Source organism: Haliaeetus albicilla, chromosome 22 (assembly GCF_947461875.1).
Source record: "Haliaeetus albicilla chromosome 22, bHalAlb1.1, whole genome shotgun sequence".
Lineage (NCBI taxonomy): Eukaryota > Metazoa > Chordata > Aves > Accipitriformes > Accipitridae > Haliaeetus > Haliaeetus albicilla.
The window spans coordinates 19,059,015-19,082,892 of NC_091504.1; the positions used below are offsets into that span (position 1 = coordinate 19,059,015).

The 23,878-nt window shown below is 46.4% G+C and overlaps 1 protein-coding gene across 1 annotated transcript in view; it reads left to right on the forward strand.

The window, feature by feature from the left end:
* The first annotated feature begins 1,993 nt into the window (after positions 1–1,993).
* FAM20C (FAM20C golgi associated secretory pathway kinase) overlaps positions 1,994–23,878 on the forward strand; it is a 60,781-nt gene continuing 38,896 nt past the window's right edge. The window contains exons 1-4 of the mRNA XM_069810180.1: positions 1,994–2,763; positions 3,103–3,803; positions 5,857–6,029; positions 14,822–14,900. Of these exons, the coding sequence (XP_069666281.1) occupies positions 3,289–3,803; positions 5,857–6,029; positions 14,822–14,900 (767 nt within the window). The 5' untranslated portion in view covers positions 1,994–2,763; positions 3,103–3,288. The remainder of the gene's footprint in view (positions 2,764–3,102; positions 3,804–5,856; positions 6,030–14,821; positions 14,901–23,878) is intronic.

Consider the following 23,878-nt stretch of genomic DNA (forward strand, 5'->3'; position numbering starts at 1 on the left):
TATCTAGTTGCTTATATTTCAAAGCTAATCTCACTTTCATTATATAACTCTTGCATGTAGAGTTACAACATGTTTGACACAATGTTCTGTTACTGCAAAGTAATAAATGTATTCAACCAACTTTAAGAACTCAAGTAATTTGCAACTTCATCATATCTGTAAAGGCTCACCCTCCATCTAATACTATAGCCTTCAGCTTTAGTAGGTCAAACACTAAGAAAAAAAAAAATATCTGCATAGCTACAACCTGTAACCTACAAACCCTATTGTGCCATGCTAAAGCAGATAATGAGTCATATTATCTATTCTTACATAAAGTGCTACAAGCAGCTCACCCAGAACCCCTTAAAAAGCCAGAGCAGAGGGAATACAAGTGATACACGTGGAACAGTGTACCCTCCCCAGAGCACTAGCTTTGGCTGCTCTCCTCCATCCCTCCACTCCCAGAGACACAAGCTCTAGCTTCCACCTGCCTCCTTTTGTCTCCTTGGGCTTGACTGATAATCCAGCTCAGCTGACTTCCCTAAAAGACAGCACCAGAAGGTCAGCAGGAGAAAGGCTGCAGCCACAGGCAGGAAAAAAAAACCAAAACGACCCCCCCCCCCAAAAAAAAACCCCAAACAAACCCAAACCAGGCAGATAGTCTTCCACACGCCATTCATGGGGCACCCCAATCACATATCATATCGCCCTCCGGCAGCATTGGGTTCCCCAGTTGAAGCAAAACTGCAGACATCTTCCTGATGGACCTAAAATGCCAACCTGCTAAACTAGGCTAAAATAAGCTAAACTTTAGCTCTCTGCATAGAGAGGTAGTGAACTTATGAACCAAACTCAATTTCCCAAGCAGAACCGTACAGACTTGCTATCGAGCACTGGTGGGAAGCAATGGCACACAAGGAACCAGTGTCACTGTCCTCATAGCCAACTGCCCAGATGCCCCTTGCCTGAGCTGATCTTGGTGAAAAAGTGGAAAAAGTGGAAAAAGCCTTGCTTCTGGCTCCATAGCAAAATGGTTTGCCATGATGAAGTACACCTGTACTTGAAGGAGCCAGGGTGACATAATGGCTTCCAGGGGAATCGAAGTGCTGCATCTACAGCGAGTTGTACCTCGGAACCCTGGTACTAAGAGGTCCCCCAAGGACAGCAAGTCTTGCTCCTCCATAAAGGTACAGACCAGTCCATAGGATCATGGCCCCGTCAGCTCTTTTTATTCATCAACCTTTTTTTTCCTGTTGGAAAAGCAGTGGCTTTCCTTATGCAAAACATGGGGATGCTGTAACAGTGCATGGGGGGGGGACAGAAGCACATTACCTTTCTCACTCCACTGCAGCCCCACTCGACGACTCTTTGAGCCCTGCTAAGGACCATAAAATCTAGGGGACCCCCTGCCCAAAAACAAAATCAGCAGCCCAAAGCATCCCTGCCTGATCACCTGGAGACCATTGGAGTGGTTTTTCCTTTCCTCCAGACTGCCCTCAACCTCAGACAACCATCAACGGCACTCGCTGGTCTCCGGAGGCTACCCTGGCCCCAGGACCACCAGCTCCACTAGCCATTAGGCCACCCAGCCACGGAGCCGACCGCGCAGCTAACGGCAGCAGGAGAGAGGGCAGATTACCCCGCAGCACGCTCACGGATTATCACAGCCTACAGGACCTCGGATTAAGAATAAAGACTATTCCTCCGGTGGAAGCGGAGCACACACTTGCCGTGTTGACCTTGCTCTGGTGAGGGGCTGGGCGCGATGGGGAGCGGACGGACGGACGGACGGCCGCTCTCCAGCCCAGGCAATGACAGAGCAGAATCGCTGCTCCCAGCCTGGGCACACAGATCGCGCTTATACTTTGCAATGTTATTAGCGCAGATTCCTCTCTCTGCTACCACTTTTTCTTTTTTTTTTTTTTTTTTTTTTGCAAACGTTTGTGGAACAGACGCCCTCTCCTTGCCCCAGTTGGAGCTGCAGTAGAATGAAAATGGGGGTGGGAAGGAGGGAGGAGAGGAGGGGAAAAAAAACCCCGCTTTTGGTTGAGGTTTTCCTGTTACTATCACTGTAGCGTTTATTTAGCCAATCTCCTAACTATGACGTGAGGAAGGCAGGAATCATGGCTCGCTCATAATATTTAACACACCCACTGAAAGCTGGAGCTGCGGAGCTACTAGTCCAACCAGTCTCCAGAATTCAGTGTAGCTGAAAGAGGTTTTCACTCTGCACCTGCCAAAGATCTCTCCCCCCTCTTCCCTTCTCTCCCCCTTTCTCTCTCCTTTCCTCTCTCTAAAAGGCAGATCTGTAAGACCCAGCAGAGATCAAAGACGGGACCTCTTTGCTAAAAAGAACCTCTACTGATTTATATTAGTTTCTTTCCTCTAATCCTTCCTCCCCCCCCTCCTTTTTTTTTTCTGTGCCATATTTAACCTTTATGTTGCAGTTGTGCCATCAGACAGTTTTGCAGCCAAAAAAAAAACAACCCAAGCCAAAGCAAAAGCCCAGCTCGGATACAGCAGCCACCCAGACTTGATCTCAGTTGAAGGTATTAATCTCTCCCAAGCACTGGACGCGATGGATGAAGAAACTGGAACCGCTCTAAGAAAATTATTTTCCGGCCAATGTTCTTAAACAGTCTCAGAGAAGAGAGGGAACGAAAGCGAGCGGGAGAGCACTTCTGCTGCATCACTGGTCAAATTCAAAGGAAGGGAGTCAGCGTTTCCAGCACAGCCAAATATTATGGATGATTTTTTTTCTTCTGTCGCCTTCCCGTACAGGTTTTCTTAATATTATTCTTCCCCCTCCCTCCTCCCCGTCCTTTTTTTTTTTTAATTATTATTATTTTATTATTTAATCAGCGCTAGCGTCTGATGCTGGTTTCTCTCCACGAACCAGTTTTCCCTATTTGTTGTGATCCCTGTAATAAAAAGAGAGAGAAACCGTGAACAGATGGCTCTATATCTTGCAGTGCCGCTGGCATTGTTTTCCTATTGATTTTAAAGGCTCGGTCCGGTGCTCCTTTTTTATTTTCCCCCCCCCCTTTTATTTTATTTTTTTTTTCCCTCCCCCTCCTAAGTTCTTGATGATACTGAGAAATGAGGACCTATTGTTTTTAGCCTGTTTGTTTCTCGGCGCCTATGGAGATAACTTTATTGACTTGATCGCTCGCTTCCCGATCCGAAAGCAGCAAGCCGAAGCCCCGGGGGGGGGTGGCTGGAAGCCCCACGCCCGTCCGGGCTTTTTCCCCGAAATCTTCTCCCTCCCTTCCCCCGCTCATTTATTAACCGCCCCCCCCCCCGGCCATGAAAATGCTCCTGGTCCGTAAATTCCGGGTCCTGATCCTCATGGTGTTCCTCGTCGCCTGCACCATGCACATCATGATCGACCTGCTGCCGCGTTTGGAGCGGCGGGGGCCCGAGGGCCGGCCGGGCTGCTCCTGCCCGCCGCCCGCCGCTTCGCCTCCCCGCGCCGCCCCGCGTTGGCCCAGCAAACACACGCTGCGGATCCTGCAGGATTTCAGCGCCGAGCCGGCCTCCAACCTCTCCTCGCAGTCGCGGGAAGCGGCGGGAGGAGGAGGAGGAGGAGGAGGAGGAGGAGGAGGGGGCGCGGCGGCGCGGCCGAGGCGGTTGATCGCCCCCGGGGCTCCGCGCCCGCCGCCCCCCGCTGCCGCTACCGCCGCCGCCGCCGCCCCGCTGGCCGCCCTCTTCCAGCACCCGCTCTACCGCGCCGCCCTGCCCCCGCTGGCCGACGGCGACCTCCTCTTCAATGTCAACAGCGACATCAGGTTCAACCCCCGGGCGGCCGAGCAGCCCGAGTGGTGAGTAACCGGGTCGGGTCGGGTCGGTCCGGCTCCTTAACCGAGGGTTGGGGGTTGCTCCCGGTGTGGAAACGTGGCCCGGTGCTTCTCCCCCCCCCCGCCCCGGTCCCTGCCTTCCCTCTTGGAGCGGGGGGTTGAGTTCCCGGGAATTGATGGAATAGGCTGGCTCGGAGCGGGCAGGGGGTTAAACAGGGCGATTCGGGGCCACCGGGAAAAAGGAGGAATCCTACGCAGGCTCGACCCGTTGCGTTCCTTCCGAAAAAAGCCACGAAACACAGAGTAAACACAGGAGCGGGAGAAGGCTGGGGTACTGAGGCCAGGCCAAAGGGTCTGTATGCCCCGATAGCCCTTCTCCAGCCCCGATAGCCCTTCTCCGGCCCCGATAGCCCTTCTCCAGCCCTGATAGCCCTTCTCCGGCCCCAATGGCCCTTCTCCAGTCCCAATAGCCCTTCTCCGGCCCCGATAGCCCTTCTCCAGTCCTGATAGCCCTTCTCCGGCCCCAATGGCCCTTCTCCAACCCCGATAGCCCTTCTCCGGCCCCGATAGCCCTTCTCCGGCCCCGATAGCCCTTCTCCAACCCCGATAGCCCTTCTCCAGCCGTAGTCAGAGGCAGACGCTACCCAGAAAAACAGCACAAGAAAGGGCAAGCACGGAGAGCCTCCCTCTCCGGTACCTTCCCAGTCTCCCCCTCGGAGGTGTGGGGGCTAAACAGTGGGACCAGGCAGTTAATAGATGGAACTTTTCTCCCAAGCAAGGTCTGGTATCACAAAGGCATTCATCCGAGCAGGTATTTCTGCCTTCGGGATCTGCTCTGTGCTACGTATTTCAGCCTCAATTAATTCCCAGGGTCCTAGCACCTCTGCTGCTCTCCAGCCTTCAAAGCAGCTAGTTGCCTCTGTGAATCGTATGCCCTGTTGGCTCGTAAGAAACGCTGAGAAATTTCAACGTCTGAAAAATCAAAAGGCTTAGTCTAATACAACAGCACCCTCTTCCAAACACACTGACATTGTAATGTTTAAACAGCTGCATTGTACCGTGCAAAAGCTCTGTCAAGCCGCAGAGCAGCCAGCGTGAGCTAAACCTTTAGAAAGCGAGGATAAATATTTCTGATTTCCGCCCCACGAGCGCGTGAATTGTCCAGGCCCCTTCCATCTAAGAATCAAAACTGACTGTGAAGTGAAATAACCTGAAAAAGTTCTGGTTTCTCTGAGAGGAGAGGGGGGAAAAAAAAAAAAAAAAAGAAAAAACAAGACTCACAAATGTACAAACATCTGGAGATGACTAAAACCAGAGGACTTCTGGATGGAAGAAATGTGATGGTGTAGGCAGTAGGTGAAGAGTGAAGTTATCGCTGCTGTCCACCATGCAGCTGCCTGTTGTACCTATTTTCCTTAGTGGCTGCAGCCAAAGTTCACAGAACTAACATGAAATTGAGGAGTTAAAAGTCCTTCTAACAGTTCTTTGCTGTAATAGGAAGGGGCAAAACCATCCAGAGTTATTTTTGAGCAGCCCGTTCAGAGTGATCCAGTTTCTTCTCATTCTCTCTTTTTAAAAAAGAGAAGAAGAGAGAGTGGGAGCGTTTGGTAGAAGAGGTCAGGTCACCGCTGCGCTCTCCATTTCCCGACCCAGGTCCCTGTTAAATAAGGGTTCGGGGTGATGCTGTCGTTTGGGTCAAACTCGTAAAAGATGTGTGCAACATAACACAACCTAAACACAAAATCAAACTTGCAGCTCTGTGTTTCTGCTATATAAGGGCCTCTGCTAATGCTCCGTGGTGTCACCCCAAATTTTGCTCCTGACTTTCACGGGCGTTCAATGAGGCGCGATGAGGGGAGGTGAAAATCCATCTCCCCCTTGGCCCCAGGTGGGAGCAGGCTCCTGGCGTGCAGCGGGGACAAACCAGGGACTTCTCCCAGCCCTGTAGCGCTTTGCTTTTCCAAGTTGTCACATTTTGAAGCCCTGTTTCTTGATGCCTGTTACAAACCGTAACATTATTTTTCTCTCCTCATTTTTGGGTTTTTCTTGTGTTGTTCTTTTTTTTTTTTGGTGGTAGGCAAAACGAAGATAATGAAGAATTTTTGCCAACTGGAGAAACCTCCATAGACTCCTACCCAAACTGGTTAAAATTCCACATTGGCATTAATCGGTACGAGTTGTATTCCAGACACAATCCTGCAATTGAGGCTTTACTACAAGACCTGGTCTCCCAAAAGATAACCAGTGTTGGTACGTTCAGATATATATCATTTTTTTATCATTATTTGCTCATTGTTCAGGATCTCATTGCTGTTTGAATATTAATATTTTGCATGGCTTCTCTCTGGCGTGCCTACAACATTGCTTCCTGACTTCTGTGCTCATTTTCCCTGTTTAACATAAAGAGATACTGCCAGCTCTGTATTACCTGAAAAATCGCAAAAGTCTGCCAGCGAGGCAAACCCCATTCATTTCAGAGATCTTATAGTCACGATCAGGCTGAAAGTGCCCTATTCAGTTATTTAAAATAAATATGATAATAAAAAAAAAGGATGGAGAAAAGCAGGGAGCGTCTCGCAGGAGCTAGATTTGCATGATTAGCCGATTCTTATTTCGAAGGTTGCGTCTGGCAGCGCTCGTTTTCCCGAGGAAGGAGAGCGGCGGCTGACCTGCAGCCCTGCAGCGATGGCTGCGGGAGGATCCGGCACCGCGGGGCTCTGCGGAGCCGCAGCTTCCCCGGGCATCGCGCAGGGAGCTCCAGGCGAGCCAAGCTCCCGATGAGCAGAGTTCAGCTCTGTTTATTCTGCTTGTAAATCCGCGACGGGTACGTGCCCGTGTCAACCTTTGGCTCTGGTTAAACAAGGTGACACAGTTCAGGGCTGTTCTCCGGGGCTGTTTAATGACAACGTGCGTCTCTTTGAATTTAGCTGCGTAGCAGCGCAGGGAAAAAAAAAACCAAAAACCAAAAACACAACCCCAAACGAAAGGCCTGGGATACTAAACAAATGCACACCCCGTGGTTTGCAGAGGGAGGGAGCCGCGGCACGGCCGGCGGTTTCCGTCAGCCACGCAGAAAATGAAGTTGCTTGCGCTGACCGCAAAGTTGCTAAGTCTGTTTCAGAGGGATGAAATAGCAGGAGCTCTGGAAAAGCGCTGATGGTGTGTTGGCGCCGTGGGGTGAGGTCAGCAGGTCTTTAACCCTGCAAGGCAAAAATTCCCCTGGCTTCAGCAGGAAACGGCCCGGGCAAGAATAGCACGAGCAGCCCTAAGGTTTACATTTTCCAGCGTGTGAATCACAGTGGCTGCTGAGCAGGAATAAGGGAGATCCTCTGCCATCAAGAGCGGACTGGTTTAGCTGATCCGGATGGAGTAGGTGTAAAATGCAGGATGCTTCGCCTCCGTGGATGGAGCTGCCCGCTGGCTGTACTCGGCACACAGCTCTGAGCTCCGCTGGGGCAGGATTTTGAATAAAGCGGTTTGCGGTACCCAGGTGCCATCCCACATGTTGGATCCAAGGGTCCAGTGGGCACCTAGCTCATGAGAGATGACGAACGGGCTCGTTTATTAACCCGCGAAGGGTTTTCTGTCCCGCAAACTCTGGATCAGAGTGATTCCTTAAGGAGCTCAGGTTTGACAATTAAGCCGTGTGTTTTCCCTTTTCTAGCTCAGATGTGACACTGCAGGTAGCAGCAAACTCTGCCCGCGCTCCTCTGGTCCGTGCGGGAGGGTAGCGAGGACACTGTACGGATGTGGCCCGGGAGATTTTCTCCTTGACGTAGCCCTCACCTTTCCTAACCTCTCCCGTCAACCAGTTTCTGGAATATTAGTGACACGTGCGAATGGGGATTGAGCCAGCGCTTTATAACACATTTGTTAGCGTTGCTCTTCGAGCGCATCCATGGAGGAGGAAAAGACGCAGGCTGTAACCGCAGAGAGCGGCAGTGCCCAAGCTGTCCCCAGCTCTGTGCAGAGGTGATGCTCAAGCAAACCATCTCCTGGCTCATCTCTTGAGGTTTACACAAAATGCATTGGCCGTAGCGGTGTTTTGTACTGCATGGCTGCTAAGTGTATCGATCTCTAGTTCCCTCTTCAACACTTGAGAGCTCAGCCGCGTTGTCTGCGCAGGAGGAGAGCAGCGTTTGCAGCAAACTCGGCAGCGTTCGAGCCACGAAGTCTGGCACTTCTGCAGAGCAGTGGGATGGTTAAGGTTGATGTAGGGACAGAGAAGCTGGTGGGAGAGAAAGGGAGGTAGGAATGAGAAGTAACAGTTTACTACTCACTCTTCACTTGATCTTCTGGGCTTGATCTTCGCTTGTGCTTCTGGGCATGTTGCTTAACCTCTCTATGCTTCAGTTAACCTAGCTGCAAAATGGTTATCATAAAAAATAGGAGTGAAATCCTAACCCTGGTGACGTAAGTGGAAGTTTTGCCATTTACCTCCCCGGGGCCATGATTTCACCTAATGTGTCATATAGATGTGTCATGAGGTTTCCATTAATTATGATTTTGATAGAGCTTTCAGATCAAGGGGGGGAAAGGGCCACGGGACCACAGAGGAAGATTTACGATCGTTATTAGTGATTTCCTATGGGATTGTCTCTCTGTTAATGTTTGAACAAGGCTCTTCAGAGCCCAGTAGGGCCTCTTATGCCCCTAACAAAAACACCGAGCCGTGGTTTCTATCAATGATTCAGTACAATTTCCATAAACTAAAACATGAGGTCCATTTGGTATCGGTATCGGTCGCTGTGGGAACTGAGAGGGAATGATTCCTACACATAAATCCCAGTCTAAAATCCAGCGTGTGGAAATGCAAGGGGTCTTTTGCCAATGTAGAGATGCCAGGATCTGAATTTTGCTGGTAGCATCCACTGCCTGCCTCTGTGGGGATTCAGGAGTTTTGTCAGGTTGCAAAGCAAGAAGGAGCATATTGTTAATATACTTTCTTTTTTATTACACAGAGCAGCATCTCTTATTTTATGTTGTTGCAAATTCTTTGGGTGTTTAAAAAGATATGTTTTAAAATAATACCTGCCAGTTTTCAGCTTACTGCAGAGCAGCAGCAGGGATTCAAAAGCATGTCAGATGATTAACAAAGAGTAATATATTTGACTAAAGGGCATTTATAGGGCTGTTATATTGTTTTGCATATTCCCGCATATCTTCTAATTTCACTGGGTTTTTTCCTTACGGTCCATTTTTGTTGGTTTGCTTTTTGTTTTCTTTTTTTAAGGCAGCTGCAAAGATGCCAGGTTAGAAGTACCAAATAAATGGAAACCTTCATAATGCCCCATCTTCAGGCCTCTTTTTGCAAGCAGGACAATTAAATATCCAGGCTTACATGCATTAGATGAAATGGGATATTGCTTTATCCAGTTTCTTCCCAGTGTTCAGATTTGCTTTGGCTCTAATAGAATTAGGTGATTTGCTGTGCGAGTTCTCGATACCTACAGTAATTAGATCCAAACTGCAGCTAAATGGCTTTCTTAGCCACATTGTAATTTCTCTGCTCAGCTTGCATTATTTATGGAGGAGAGTGGTGACCAGATTGATCCCCCGCCATCTATCAGAACTGCTCACACGACTCTGTAACGTGCAGTGTTATTTTAAAATGAAAACGGTGACAGAAGCAATTCCCAAGAGCAGGGAGCACCAAGGTGACATTTTCTTGATGTTAAAGTTTAAATGGAACAAATCAATGGATGGGAAGGAGCATCACATTCAGCTCCCACAGTGACACCTAGAGCTGGCCTTGAAAAGGACAGGGTTACGCAGAGCTTTCAAGCTGAGGATGTATTCTGTGCCCTGCATCAATATATATATGTATTTCCTATTCATTTTGTTCAGCATAAAGGGATAGCTCTTAATTTGATTTAATTCGCTGAAAATTTCCTCTTGCCATAAATAGGAGCCTAGAGAGAATTGCTTTTGCACTGAGCACTGAAACCCAGTTTTCAGAAGAAGCACATGCACAGGCAATTGCACATTTCCTTTGCCTTTCATAACTGTTTATTGCCTGCATAAATAACCGTAGTTAGCTATTTTCTTGCATATTTACAAGGCGTCTGTGCATAATTGTGGCAGCGCTGTCAGCAGTTTAACAACAAATATGGCATGGTGCATTGTAGAGGCAGTGTGGTCTGGGTCTTGCTTGTACTGCTGTCCAGAGGAGCTGTGCTGTGGGATTGCCTGTGAGCAGAATAAGCTTTTGTAATTCCTGTCTTTCATTGGGTTTTATTTTTTGATTCTTTAAATTCTCTGGTTGGAAAGGTTTGGAAACATTACCTGACTGAGTTCATTTCTGAACCTGCAATGCCTTCAGTTTGTACAGGCAGTAATTAGAAAGCAAGCGCACAAGATTACTCAAGCAGTGAATAAATGCTGCAATTAACTGAGGTGGACTCTGCTTCAAGTCAGTTAAAAAAAAAAGAAAAGAGAAAGGCAAGACGCTAAATATTGAACATAAATTCTGGTGCTAAAGGAAATTATAAAAATCTAATCCAAAGGAATGGAAAAAGTGCTGTTGAGAACGTGTGAAAAACACAATGAAATGTAGCACCATTGATCTACTGTATAAGAAAACAATGAATCTGCCAAGAGTCAACAGATTGATTTAATGTACAGTTCCAGATGAAAGGAGGGGACTTAAAATGTACAACAAAGCCTCTGAATGGTTTCACAGATCTCTTCCCCTCCAGAAGTCTTTTCCTCTCTTGACTAAACCGAGAAAGGCCTTGAAATAAAAGTTAGCAGAATTGGCTGAACAAGACCAGATTAAGAGATGATGAGGGCTTGAATTTGTTTTGCAATATGTTCTTTACAGCTTGTACAGGGCCATGTCTCTAGCCTGGGGCAGAGTACTACTTGTTAAAGCCAGTCAACACGTTCATGTTAGATTTAAGCTTGATCTATAAATAGGAGTCCAAAACGCATCCGAACGTCCTCTGTTTCAGATGTTACCTGCATCCCAGGCTTTGACTGGATCTCACTTCTCAGGCATTAGCATTGCACAGTTAAATACATTTTAAAATGAGGTAGTGCATCTTCTATATCGGATAGTGTCTGTGGATCAGGAAGGGAATTCAGGTCTTGTATTGGCGAGGGGACAAGGTGGAGAAGTAGCAGACGTGGCTTGTGGCCGTGACAACAGGCTCATAGGTGTAAATGGAGTGGGGATTTTTGGAGGCTTGATCCAAAGTCTGTCCGAGAAAACAGAAGGAATCCCACCGATTTCACTAGTCTTTGGACAAGACTCCAATCCCACAGACACTCGAGCAAAAAGATATCTCAGGGAATTTTTTGCAAAGCCTCCTAAAGTTGGGAAGATTTCTGATCACACCCGAAAGCCGTTGCAGTGGGTTAGCAAGAAAAGTTAATGCTGCTTTCCATTTCCTTCTACTTTGGGGGGAAAAGAGAGGCTTTGAGTTGCCTGAGGATAAGAAGTAATGATGGTATTGGGATTTGTTTTTAACGCTATGCCAGTACCTCCAGGAACTGTATGAGACTTGATTTGAGGTACCTGCTGGGAGCTAGCAGGTTTATAAAGTCTTTTACCGAGCTGTTCATGACCTGTGATGATACAGTATATTCAGAAATCTTAAAAAAAAAAAAAAGGTGAATTCGGAGTGTGACTAGTGGTTCCCTTGGAGTCAGAACAGCTTTACGTTGCAAGGCCTTCTTAAAAATACCTAAGCCTGCTGATCGTAGACGCGACAGATTGCGATGGTGTAGCATCCTCCAGTGTCTTGGAAAATTGTATGTGCTGCTTCTGGGTATTACAATTTCTTCAGAAATGTTCCTGCGGGCAGTAGGTGAAGGCACAAGGGCATGTCCGGATGAGCAAACAATGTTTGTTTGGGATAAGCTCCTGGAAGATGATGGGCCTCCTCCTGTTTGGCCGTAATGGCCGGAGGGACTTGTTTAACTGAGGTCTGAGCAGGAAAGGGAGTTCCTGGAGGAATACAGCTCGGAAAATGAGAGGGAAGGCAGTAGGCAGATGTAACGCTAAGTTAGGACAGGGGAAGTAATCTGACCTAGAGGTCTGAGTGAGTCATCTCCAATGAGATCTGCTCTTTCCTGGCATTGCCACCCCCCAGATTTGGGCACCCTGGACTGCTCCCAAGTCTGCTTAGTTCAGAGGTGCATGAAGGGTCTTGCTGGGTTCAAAAGGACAGTCTAAGCTCAGGTGTTTCCCTCTCTGCAGGGATTACAATGTTAGACTCTGACTAGTCTGGACTTGGAGGGTGGCTTTGAATCACCTCCAGCCTGGCCAGCACATCCGCGGCACCGAACGAGCCGCCAAAGTGGGAATATCTGCGTGCGAGTCCGGATCACGTGCGGGGAAGCCAACGCGGAGCTCTGGCACGGGTTTTTGGCCACGATGCGTGTGGCTTCCAGCACGCCCTGCCGTAAGGCACGACGGGACGGCGTTCTCACCAATGTCTGTTTTGGGGAGGTCCAAAGTTTACACCTAGTAGCAGTGGAGGGACAACATGCCAGCAAAACTTGTGTTGAGTCGAGGCCACTATTGCAACCAATTAAGGCAATACAATAAGATGGATCTAAAAAGACCAGGGAGATGCTTTTGTCTTACTTCAGCTCAATTCCTTCTGACAGGAAACCAGGCCTTTGTGTCTCATGGAAGAATTATTCTGAATTGTTAATCTTCTCCATACCTTTCCCTGCTTGGTGATGACACACTCGTCGTTGAGTTCGGCTGCTAACAAAATCATTATGTGTCGAGTGGCTTCAATTTGCTGAGAAGGCAGACTTCTCAGTTTATCTGAAACTTTGTGCTTAGAAAAGGGCATGCTGGAACATCCTTTCTTCTTTTTCTTTGCATTGCTGTGATTTCCCAAACGCTTGGCTTCCCAGCCGGACCTCAAAATCGGCTCTATCTTTCTCTTTTCTCTCATGGGCTTACAGGATCTTTGGTATATTTTGGACATACATGTCTCATGGAGGAGAGGGAGCCAATCTCTAAGTCCTGAGCTCCTCAGAATTGAATGAAAAAACATAAATTACATCAATTTTAGAGAAAAAACATTCTTTCTTCGGTTGGTGTGTTGAGGTCGGTGGGCTGGGGAGAGTTGTGTCTGACAGACGGGAGGCAAGTCTGCCCTTTGGTACTGAGGCTGATAGTACTGACCTATACGGAGATAGCCCACATAAACAGGGGTGCAAATTCAGGTTCTGTCTTAAAGAGCTGGGCAAATCCCGCGCCTTCGGCAGCAGCTGGGCACGGAAGGTGGTTGGGGCTGGTCCTGGGCATGGCAGGGGAGCTCCAGCTGCCTCTTTGCTGTCCGGACTAAGCAGGAGCGTTCCCAGAGTGCGTAGCTGGGCTGTGATGGTCCTAGGGCAGCACACGTAGGTTTTTGGCTGGAGGATTGCTGCTTCTCATTGCCTTCAGGTACGAAAGGTACTTCTCATTGCTGGGTACGAAAACGCCTACTGCTCCTTCTTCCCTCAGGTGCGGATCAACTGACACGTTCTGCACAAGAGAGGGAGTTTAACATGGGTGAAAGCCATGTGCTTCTGCTTTACCTGTTCAGTACAAGTTATTTAATGCCCTTTAATTTCTAATTATTTATTTGTTCCTTTGGGATAAACTGGAAATGCAAGAGAAGGCTGGGGTCAGCAAAACAGCAAGGCAGGAGGGATTTTATTCTAGGGGAAGTATAATTACACTGACCAGATTTGCATAGCATTTTGTTTAAAAAATATAGATTACAAGTGCTGAAAGAGAGCTGATGACCTGTCAGTAATAAGGCACAGAGATGAGTAATTAAAAGGATGTGCAGCTAATGGCATTGGTTAGAGGAAAAAAATGTACAAGCTATATAGGTGGAACAAGGGCAGCTCTAAGCTAAAATTTACAGAGCAAGGTAACTTGACATTATGGAGTTCTCCAGTTGCCATAGGTTTTGTCAGAACTGTAAAGAAAGGGATTGATTATCTGATCATTCATAGGAAGCATTTTTAAAGGACTGACTCATCCACACAGACACGACTGCCATGGCCTGCCTCCCCAAACACAGAAGTGAATTAAGGAATCAGGGTATAGGTCATTTCATTTATTCAGAGCAGTTTTGATTGAGATGGTAAAAAAGCAGCCGGTTTGCCAAAGTATATATTTATCTTTTTAAAGTAGCCTTATCATCAAGTGAAATGCGTTTTTATGAATTCTTATATTAAAAAAAATGGCTTTAGAAACACTATAATCTGGCTGTTAACATGATACTGTCCAAATTGTTCGGACTGGTATGAATAAATGTCAGTCTTAAATTCCCATTAGCTCTTCCGCTGGCAAGTGAGCGCATTTAATGTTTGAGCCAAGGCAGCCCTCGGTGTGCGGCGTGGACCCCAGTCCCTGCCGCCTCCACGTGCCCTCTCCCAGCAGAACCAGTGACGCGCTCCCCACAGCTCCGCTCTCCTGTACGAACCACCTTGGGATCCCTTCGAGTTAATGGATGGGCTTGGATACATACCCGTTGTGCATAGAGGAGGTGAATTTACATATCTCTACTGCTCGGCAACAATTCTTGAAATCGCAGCAGAGAGCAGAGATTGCTATAGTATCTGCTCATACTTTTAATGAAGGCGATGTCTGCTGCGCATTGGACTGTACATCCCAGCTGCAGTTGTCTTCGAAAGCACCCCATCTCCTTCCCCGGTGCGTGTCCCTTCTTAGAAGGAACTCCAAAAGCGACTGAAGACAGAGAAAACAAGACTCCAATGGTCTGTTCCTATACACGTTGCTCAGTTAGGGTGCTTATGGAGGTCGTAGTGGTCAGCTGAAGAAGACAAAGACATGTCAGGGAGTACGACCCATTTTTAGTCCTGGTTGGCAGCTCAAAGCCCTCTCTGATACTCTGCACCCGCTGAATCATCTCTTGTCCAGTTCGGATTACCCTGCTTGGTGCTCAGATGCTGCAGTGCTGAATCTAATAGAGAGCAAAGGATACATGATTTTGTTTCAAGGAAGCTGAATGTAAGTAGATCCACATGTAGCATTTTAAAGCGGTTTTGTTTTTTCCCCACAGCAATGAAATCAGGAGGCACCCAGCTGAAGCTGATCATGACGTTCCAGAACTATGGACAAGCATTGTTCAAACCGATGAAGTAAGTAAAAAAAGTCTGTGTTGTAAAGTGAAATTGTGGTGGAATAGCCTGTTGCTATTTTCTAAGCCATTATAAGTTTACTGTAGTATCTCTCAAGGTTAACGTGTGTGGTTCCCTAGGCTCGCTGCTGAATGTAGAGCTTCAGGGTCCGTGAAAACCTTGCCCTGCTAGGCTCATACTAGGTTCTGAGGAGTCTTCAGATACATTACAACTTTCTCAGGAATGTTATTCACTCTGATCTCTGTGAAATCTCCCGTCATAAATACAGGATGTTTTCAGCATTTCTTTCTTATGTAAACTTACTCTGCAGGCCTGAGCTTTATCTCGTGTCAGTGCTCCTCTGGAATATGGCCAGACAAAAGAGATGGTTCAGAACAGCTTTGCAAAGAGCTAAATAGTATTTGTCCGATAAATTATATTTAATCTGTTGATTTATTGTTGTTTGTATTAAAGGTTCGTATTAGTCATTTGGCTGTGGCTATGCTGACTCCTATGAAAATAAGTTTATCTGAGAGCAGTACTGCAAGGTAATGAATCCAGAAAGGGAAGGACTGGGATGATGCAGCCTTGGTTTGTGCCTGCCTAGATCCCATTGAGATGAGGGAAGTTATTCAGATACAAAGCAGATGTAAATGAGTTCTGAATCCTGACCTGTATGTTTGTGTTGTAATAAAGAAAATGACTCTGTGCTTATTGTAGAGGGTTTAGCAAAGACACTCGGGGCTGCAAAATGTTTAATGAAGCTACTCAGTATCTGTGTCAAGGGTACCACTGGAATAATAAATTCATTTCCTCCTTTTGTTCCCACTGTAGGGAAGTTCAGTTAATTTCCTCTAAGACGGTCCATAAAAGACTAAAGTAACCAAGAACAAGTGGTTTGGAATATGTGTTGGCATTGTGTTACAGCAATAGTGGGGAGCACAGCTCAGGGGGTAAGCTGCTGACTGGAGACTGAGAAATTCCCTGTTTCACTATAGGTTTTGCTATTCTGACCTCAGACAGGTACAGATTTGACTTGATCTTACTTGACTGCCAGAAGGGCCAAATAATTGGTCCCACTTGCCTTCAACCCAAGTTTAAGCAGGAACCCTCCTTACGTGCTGTGTGTTCGTCCTGGGAATCACAAGGAAATCCTATGAACTTCCAGGGAGTCCAAGGCATTCGTGCAAAGGCCAAATGCCTCTGTGTTATTTCCCAAATTGCATGCAAATTTCTCCCTGTTTCTAGCGGATCATTGATTGCCTGAGAGAGGTCAGAGGAAGCCCAGATAATACTGGCAAGTCAGAGGGAAGGTGGTACCAGAGAGCATCTGCTCCAACATCTTCCCTTCCTCTCTCTGCCCTCTCCCTGATCATCAGATCATCAGATTATCCGTGCATGGGTCCATCCCCTATATCTGCAAGTTTGATGCATATAGGTACAATTCTTAATTGTGTCTTGTCCCACATGCGAAATGAAGAACCCAGCAGGTTCGAGCAGCCTTTAAGTATTTGGCAGAATCATGGTTGTGCTGTTGGCTTTTTACATAATGTGTGATTTGTTTGTTCTCCGTTTGCTCAGATGCAGATAATCTCAATCTTTATCATTGGTATGACATTGTAATTCTGGGAATGCTAATGAGGTCAAATCACAAGTTTACCGTTTCTACTGTACTGTACACAGCCTCAGCAGGATGATGGATGACAATAGAGGTATAGCCACATTCCTGGGTAGAAGCAATTACTACCATCCACTAGAACAATAACAGAAAATGATGATGTCTTAATCACTCCCTTTGCTTGATTTGAAGGGCAGCAACACCCTATTTTCCCACTGCTCTTTGCATTACATACGCTACTGGAGAAAGCAGCGTTAGAGCTGCCGTGTTCCCAGGCACCACACCTTACAGTAGCAATGCTGCCGCGTTTGTGCTGAGCGTCGCTGAACACATTAGTGATTTTGAATAAGGATGTTTGCGAGCATTTGTCTTCATTCTGATAACAGCGATCAGGGAGCCAGGTGCTCGGCTAGCGTTAAATCTTCCGAGCTCCTTTGGCTTCTGGTCCCATTGGCCTCTTTCACCAGCTTGTGGACTGTTGTTGATGAAGTTCTTGGAGAGGTTGGCGGCATCATTTCTTTATACAGAAATAAGCAGCCTAGAACTAAAAAAAAAAAAAAATAATAATCAGGCTTTAAAGCTATGAGGCTTCTTCTTGTAGGACCTTCTTCAGGCCGTAGGCACCTTCCAGGCTGTTTCTGGTGCTCCCTCTTTTCTGCAGGGTACCCTTCTGATCCAGGCTTCTCAAAGCTGGCTGTGCCTTCCCAGGACAGGAGGCTATAGAGAGCTCACAGATCAGGGCCAGACATCTCTGGTCATCAGGACTGGCAGTATAAAGTACATTTTTTTCTAAATAGTTTAATTTGAGGACCATAAAATGTCATCTTGGTGGCTACTTCTGAGATGAGGTGAAGGAAGCCCTTGGTGGATGGTCAGGACGTCTCCATGCGGCGCATCCTGTGTGTTTCAGTTGTTACTCTGTTATCAGCTCCATGGCTTTTCAAAGCAGCAGAAATTATGCTTTTCTTTCTCCTGAGCTGATAAACCTCTTCATACAAGCAACCTTCTTCATGAACCCCAGGTAACAGGAACATTAAACAGTACTGAGTGTCCAGCTGCAAGTGAAAACTGGGGCCTCAGTTTATCTCTCAGTGCTGGAGGGGGCAATATGAGTTTCGTCTCTATATCAAACTGAACCGAGCCGCTGTTTTTTAGAGAATAGAGTTGGCATCAGTAGGATTTCAGGCCTGATCCCAAGGAAAACTGGTAATCCAGAGTTTCCCACCCTGCCTGGGATCCGAAGTGCTGAAAGCTGAATGGTGTGAAGTACATATAGGGTAACATGTAGACACGAGACCAGTCTCTACCTGGATTTGATTCATTTGAACTACCTGGAAAGCTGTTTTTGCTATACATCGCTGTACTTGGTATCTTCCAAACTGAATTAATACCTGTGAACCCTTCCCTGATGCGGTCGGGCATCTGCTGGCAGGAGGGGAGGTCTCCAGACCTTTGGCAGTGACTTCTGCAGGGGAGTCACAGCAAAATGTGCTCGCTGGCAAATTGCTTGAAACCCCACAGAATTCATCTGACTTGCTTTGCCCTTTCCCAGCCTCCCAGTTCCACGCTGAATTTATCCAGGGAGCAAGCCAGCTCCAGAAAGGCCCAGGCAGGATTTGGAAACGAGGAAACCAGAATCTGCCTTTGGCACCTTTTGTGCTCAGTGTTTGACATTAACTGACAACTCTTCTTCATCTGGTCATTGATTCAGGCTAGTGGAGCAAATGAGAGGAGGGAAGCTTAACAGTCAGGGAAATGTGATAGCGGTAAATAAAGCCTGATCAGTGGCAATTATTTTATTTATTTGTCGCTCTGCATCTTCATTTCTGAAATAATTGCCCATAAAGTATTGCAGAGCAAGCCAAATCTCTTTATAAATCCTATGGCTCAGTGTAGATTCCTTTGCTAATTCCAAATGCATCATAGAAAAAGCGAGTATTTGCTAAAACTCCAGGGAAGATTTAATGTATTTGCAATGTATCTTACAGTTAATGTGTAGTTTTATTTAGCTCATAACAGTTCAATCATACAAAATTATTACCATATGGGACAGGAAAAAAATAACAACCTCCCCTTCTCCCATGATTAGTGTGTATAACTGTACTAGTATTGTACAGCATAATAAAATTTATTTACATGATCGCTGATATCTGCAGCTGCAGCTTTCTATATGACTTATCAGTCAGGTAGGGATGGTGTAGAGCCATAAATTTCAAAGGGTTTTGGCTTATTTGTCCAAAAAGAACATGCACTTTATAGTTTTGTTTGGTTTCCCTTTGTTTCTGCTAGCTGGTGGAGTTAAATAGCTGGCTCAGCAACAAAACCAACACACTATTTTTTTTTCCTTCCAAGGCTTTATTCTTGAAGGGGGAGATTCTGCTCCAGCAGAGCCAGGGTTAGGATTCCTATTGCATATGCTGGTGCCAGGATTTTGAGAGAGGTTTTTTACAGCTCCTTATGGAAAAGCCAAATAGGATCGAGTAGAAAATGGCATTTTGTTATAGGAGTTGTGAGAAAAGTGTCCTGTGGTACGTGTTTAAGAATGACATCTCTCATTCCCAGTTTTATAGACTGCTTTGTAGAAATGTGTAGAAAGGGTATTCATTATAAAATCTTTGAGGTTTATTTGTTCCATTCAAAGAAATACTAGTGTATCTAGTGAACTCGCTTTTGACTGAAACTGAGATAAAAGCCAGTTCTGTTCCAGCTTTAGATTTTGCTTGATATTTTTAACATCTTTCTTTCTTCTGTTTTTACAAGTCGCAGTACAGGATTGGTAAGAGCCACATGGCTGTTTCTTTCAGTAACTGAAGTTTGCAGTAAAGTCTTTATTAAAGTCGCACCAATTAGCATCAGGGTGATATCAGGCCAGAAGAGACTTCTGGGGTCATGAAATCCAGCCTCCTTGAATCGCAGGCAATTGTCTCGTGAAATCCCGTTCATTAACTGATCAAACACTCCCGATCGCCTTGTTTGTACCTTTTGCCCCCGCTATGCCTCCTGAAACTCGCTGCTGTAGAAATGTTGTAGAAATGTAGAAATGCTGTGGGAGCATCTCCTAGTTCCTGCAGCCCTCCGAGACACGACCCGTCCCAGCACCAGCCACAAAATAAGCTGGTAGTCACAGTCTAGCGCAAAGCTAGCGCCCTGCCGAAATAAACCAAGCACACTCGCCTTTAAGCTTCCATAACGTTCCTGTGGCATATCTTTTGGCTCAAAGACATCCACACTGTTAGCTGGGCTGGAATCTAGCAGCCAAGGTCATGGGGAAGATAATATTTTTCTTTTGAGTGGCAAAGGAAAGCTTTTTACTGGCTTTTAAATGTCATACATATAGCGACAAAGGATTAGCAACGTTCTTTAAGTTTCTCTTTGATTTCCTTTCAGGATTGCTCAACAAATAATGCATCTTTTGATAGGGATATTAAATAAGCCAAACAATCCCCATAATATAAACAACTGTTAATCGCTTTCATTTCCTACAGTAATATTCCCTTTCCAAAGCTGCAGTGTGACTGTTGTACCTGTGAAATGCAGCCTCCAGGCCTGATTATCATATCAATTAGGCTGGTATAATTCTTCCGAATTGGTAGCATTGCTTCCAAATCAGAGGAGTCGAAATGAACCTCCGAATCGGGGCCACTGGAAGATTGCTTTCCTTATTACATTGCATATCATGCTGTTTTGAGGAAATATATTTTGCAAACCTGTTGCATTTCAGCTGGCAGGCATCCAGTATAAACATACTGTTATAAGTCAACATAGCAATTAAATCAAATTGCAATGTTTTCTCTGAGCAGCTAGAGAAGTGAGATATGCATACAGTAGCTGCTATGCTAGAAGCCTTCCAGGATTAACACTTCGGCACACTGGAATGTGCTGTGTGAAACCTGACTGAGCAGTCGCTGGGCAAAGTACAAACCCAGCCGCGATGTTTTGTCACTTGGCTTAAGCCGTGTTACTCTCCCGGTCACTGGAGAATGCTGGGTCTGCGCAAGGTGTGTTACCGGCGACCGAAAGCTGAATAAACTGGTCGGAAAGCTTGAAGCTGGTAATCCCAGAATTCAGTTTATATAGGCGTATCTTAAAATTGCAAGGAGCGCTGTCTCGTTACATCATGAAGAAGAAATGTTTTCTTTGCTGCTGGAAGTAATAATCAGTAATCAGATATTCTGTAGACCTCGTCCATGAGATTTTGGGGTTTTTAAGGTCATTCAAATCCTTACCTACCAAATCCCTGCTGAAATGTTTACCCGAGTGAGACTGACAGGCAGATTTGATCGTACTTACATCAGGAATAAATCTGGAGTGAACTGGATGAATTATATCACTTGATATTTAAAGTACATGAGATCTGAATGTGGTCCTAAATAAGGACAGTAGAGGTTGCCGTGTAGTATTTTAGTTCTTTAACTTTTGGTATATCGTGCATGAAATATTTTTCTCTTTTATAACTAATCCTGTTCATCAGATCAGACTTCTTCAGTATTTCAATGCAAATTGTGTTTTCGGACTCAGCCCTGCCTCTGGTCCAAATCTCATTTATGCAGATGGGAAAATGTGCGGTGACTTCAAGGGGAGCTGGATCAGGACTGAGGCTGACTGATGGCCCTGGACAGCAAGGAAATCCAGTCTTCTGTCTGTCACCCTGCACCGTATTTCCCCTTGCCACAGCTCAGCAACTGCTGGCTGAAATATCGATCAATCCCATCCAGCCCAGGAGAGATTTGTTCTCAAATTCTGCAAGCATGTTTATGAAATGACCCCGGAGTCAAAGTCTGCAAAGTCCAGGTAGCTCAAAGGTTGTCCATTTCGATTAGGATCCGTAGGGATCCGCGACAGCAGCGTTTCACCGTGCTGACAGCCAGGAAGGAGAACCCAAAACCTCTTTCCCTCTCTTTGGGCACCAGCTCTGTTGCGGTGTCCCAAGCCGAGCTGCCCTGGGTTTTCCCCTCCTGGAGCCGGGCAGGAGCTGCTCGGAGCCGGGACGGGACGAGATGAGTCCCGGCGGTGGGAGGGAGCAGACTGTTTTGCTGGATATCACCGTGTCCGTGGGGTTCAGCCCCATCCCGCTTCCCAGCACTGGGAAGCTGCCATCCACCACTGCTGGTGAATTCTCCCCCAAATCCCTCTCCCCTCGCTTCCCACGGCACCTTCAGCTCCTGGCAGGAGAAGACTTCGCTCCGCAGCTCACAGAAACGTCAGCCCCACAGTCTCTGTGACTGGGGCTTTTTGCACAAATAATTCAAGCCTTGCCTTTTTTAACTCGTTTGTTGGGGTTTCTCCGGCAGATGATAATGCGATGCTCAGTATCTATTTTTGTTCGTGTCTTACACAGACGCAAATGGCCACAGGTACTGACTGTACCTGCCCCTTATCACCGTTTTAAGGAAGAGCTGAGTGGGCAGTCAGATTTTACAGTAGTGAAGTGTCTCTGCTTGATTAGCCGCTTTCTAAGTGCTTGTAGAATCTTGCTAATTAGTCTTCAGGAACAAGGACATCCTGTTGTTTATTTTTTCTTTAAAGCCAGTTATTGCAGCAGCTAACTTTTTTTTTTTACATGTTACCACAGTGTATTAGGAGAGAAGCATCTTCAGTGTCTGATTTTAATCAAGCTACTTCTTCATTTTAATTTTCTGCGTACCAAGAAATGTAGTCCTGCGGCTTTGTCTTTTAATCAGAGACCCACTTTCAGTTCCTCAGTTTATTATTTCACACATTTTACCCTGTATCATCCGTGCAGAAAAGCGGCAAATGTTATCAAGGGAAGAGCTGGCATGAAATACATAACCTGTAATTTACTGCTAAGTAACGGGGCTTGGCACACGGGGGACTCGTTGGTGTAGCAGTGAAGTAAGATGTCCTTAGTAAATCTAAGCAAAAAAATGTGTCCAAAATGTTTTCAGTGGGATATGCAGATACCACTACCCTGAAATATTTCATGGAAATTTGTCTCCGTTTCTCTACAATTTATAATCCTTAAACTAGGCTCAAGAGACTGAAATTCAGGGAGGGAAAATGATTTGTGCAAGACTTGTGGTGTAAACTAGAGGCTGAAGCTGTTTTCTCTCTGGAGCAGCATGCACAGCTTTATCCTGGAGACAAGTTGCACCGTACTCGTCTCCCCCCTTGGAAGGAGTTATTTTTGGATGTTTTGTGGAGCTAAATTGCTCCCCCTCTGCCCTTGGTCCTTATCTCACACAGGGATAGCTCTGGGGATCCCCACCGCTTTGGAGGGTGGAGATGGGGATTTGGCCGCTCACGCCAACATTCGTTTGGAGTTTGCTTACTCTTAGAACATCCAGCTCCTTAAAGCCCTCAACATTTCTACAGGTTTCTTGAGTTAGGGCTGCTGGCTCTCGCAAGGGGCAGGAGATGAGCAGCCGGGCAACGGAGCTGATGAAACGGCGTGTCTGGTGGCTGAGGACCCGCGTCCAGCGTTGCTGGAGGTCACCGGTTCGGGCGATACAGTCCCGTGTGGTCAGTGACGAGACGAAGGCTGGGTGGCATTCGGGAGAGACCCACAACCGAAGTAACAGCGTCTTGCAGGTCAAGACAGGAAGGTTTTGGCAAAGCTGAGAGCCGTAGGAGAGAGCGCACAGCGCCCGTCCGAACGACGCCCTTGGCGCGGTGCTATTGGTGACTCACTGTTGTAAACAAACAAAAAAGTGGGTTTAAAATAGCCGTAATAGCTGTTAATAACACAGCTTTAGGACATGCTGGACATTTTTTACTTTTTATTTTTTTCATTTTCAGTATCTGGTTCAATAGTGTTAGTACTTGTTGACTTACAATTTTCCACCCTGCCATAACGTTCTGCATGTGGGTAAATAAAAGTGAGAAAGCCTGAAAGACTCATTTGCATGTGAAGAAGTAGCAGAAACCCAGAGTAAATAGCATCTGCAAATGTGTGGGAGCTGGAGAGTAGGGGGGGGGACAACAAAACTGTTGTAAATAGAAGCAGTTTAAAGTGCTGGATTATGCGCTACGGATAATAAAATACCCCAAGCCAGCACGTAAGCCAGATACTGTTCTCAGCAGCAGCGTCCAACTGATCCTGTTAGCACTTCAAGCCCCTTTTGTAAACCTTGCTAATCGGTGGTCCAAATTCTTCATGCAGGGGTGGTCACCCGGCCAGAGGACAGATAACGCCATGGCTGCGCATGGAGACCTGTAATAGTTAGCAGAAATATTGCACACAGGCTTCAGCTACACACAGGCTGCATATGGATTTTAAACTGCTTTGATTAGCTGGCATGAAGCAGCAAAAGAAATGAAGATGTTAAATTAATCTGTAGATTTAAGGGGAAATCTAGCAATGACTGGTATTATTTTCTTTAGTTTTCAGTATGACTGGCTTGTATTTTGTTTAATTCTACCT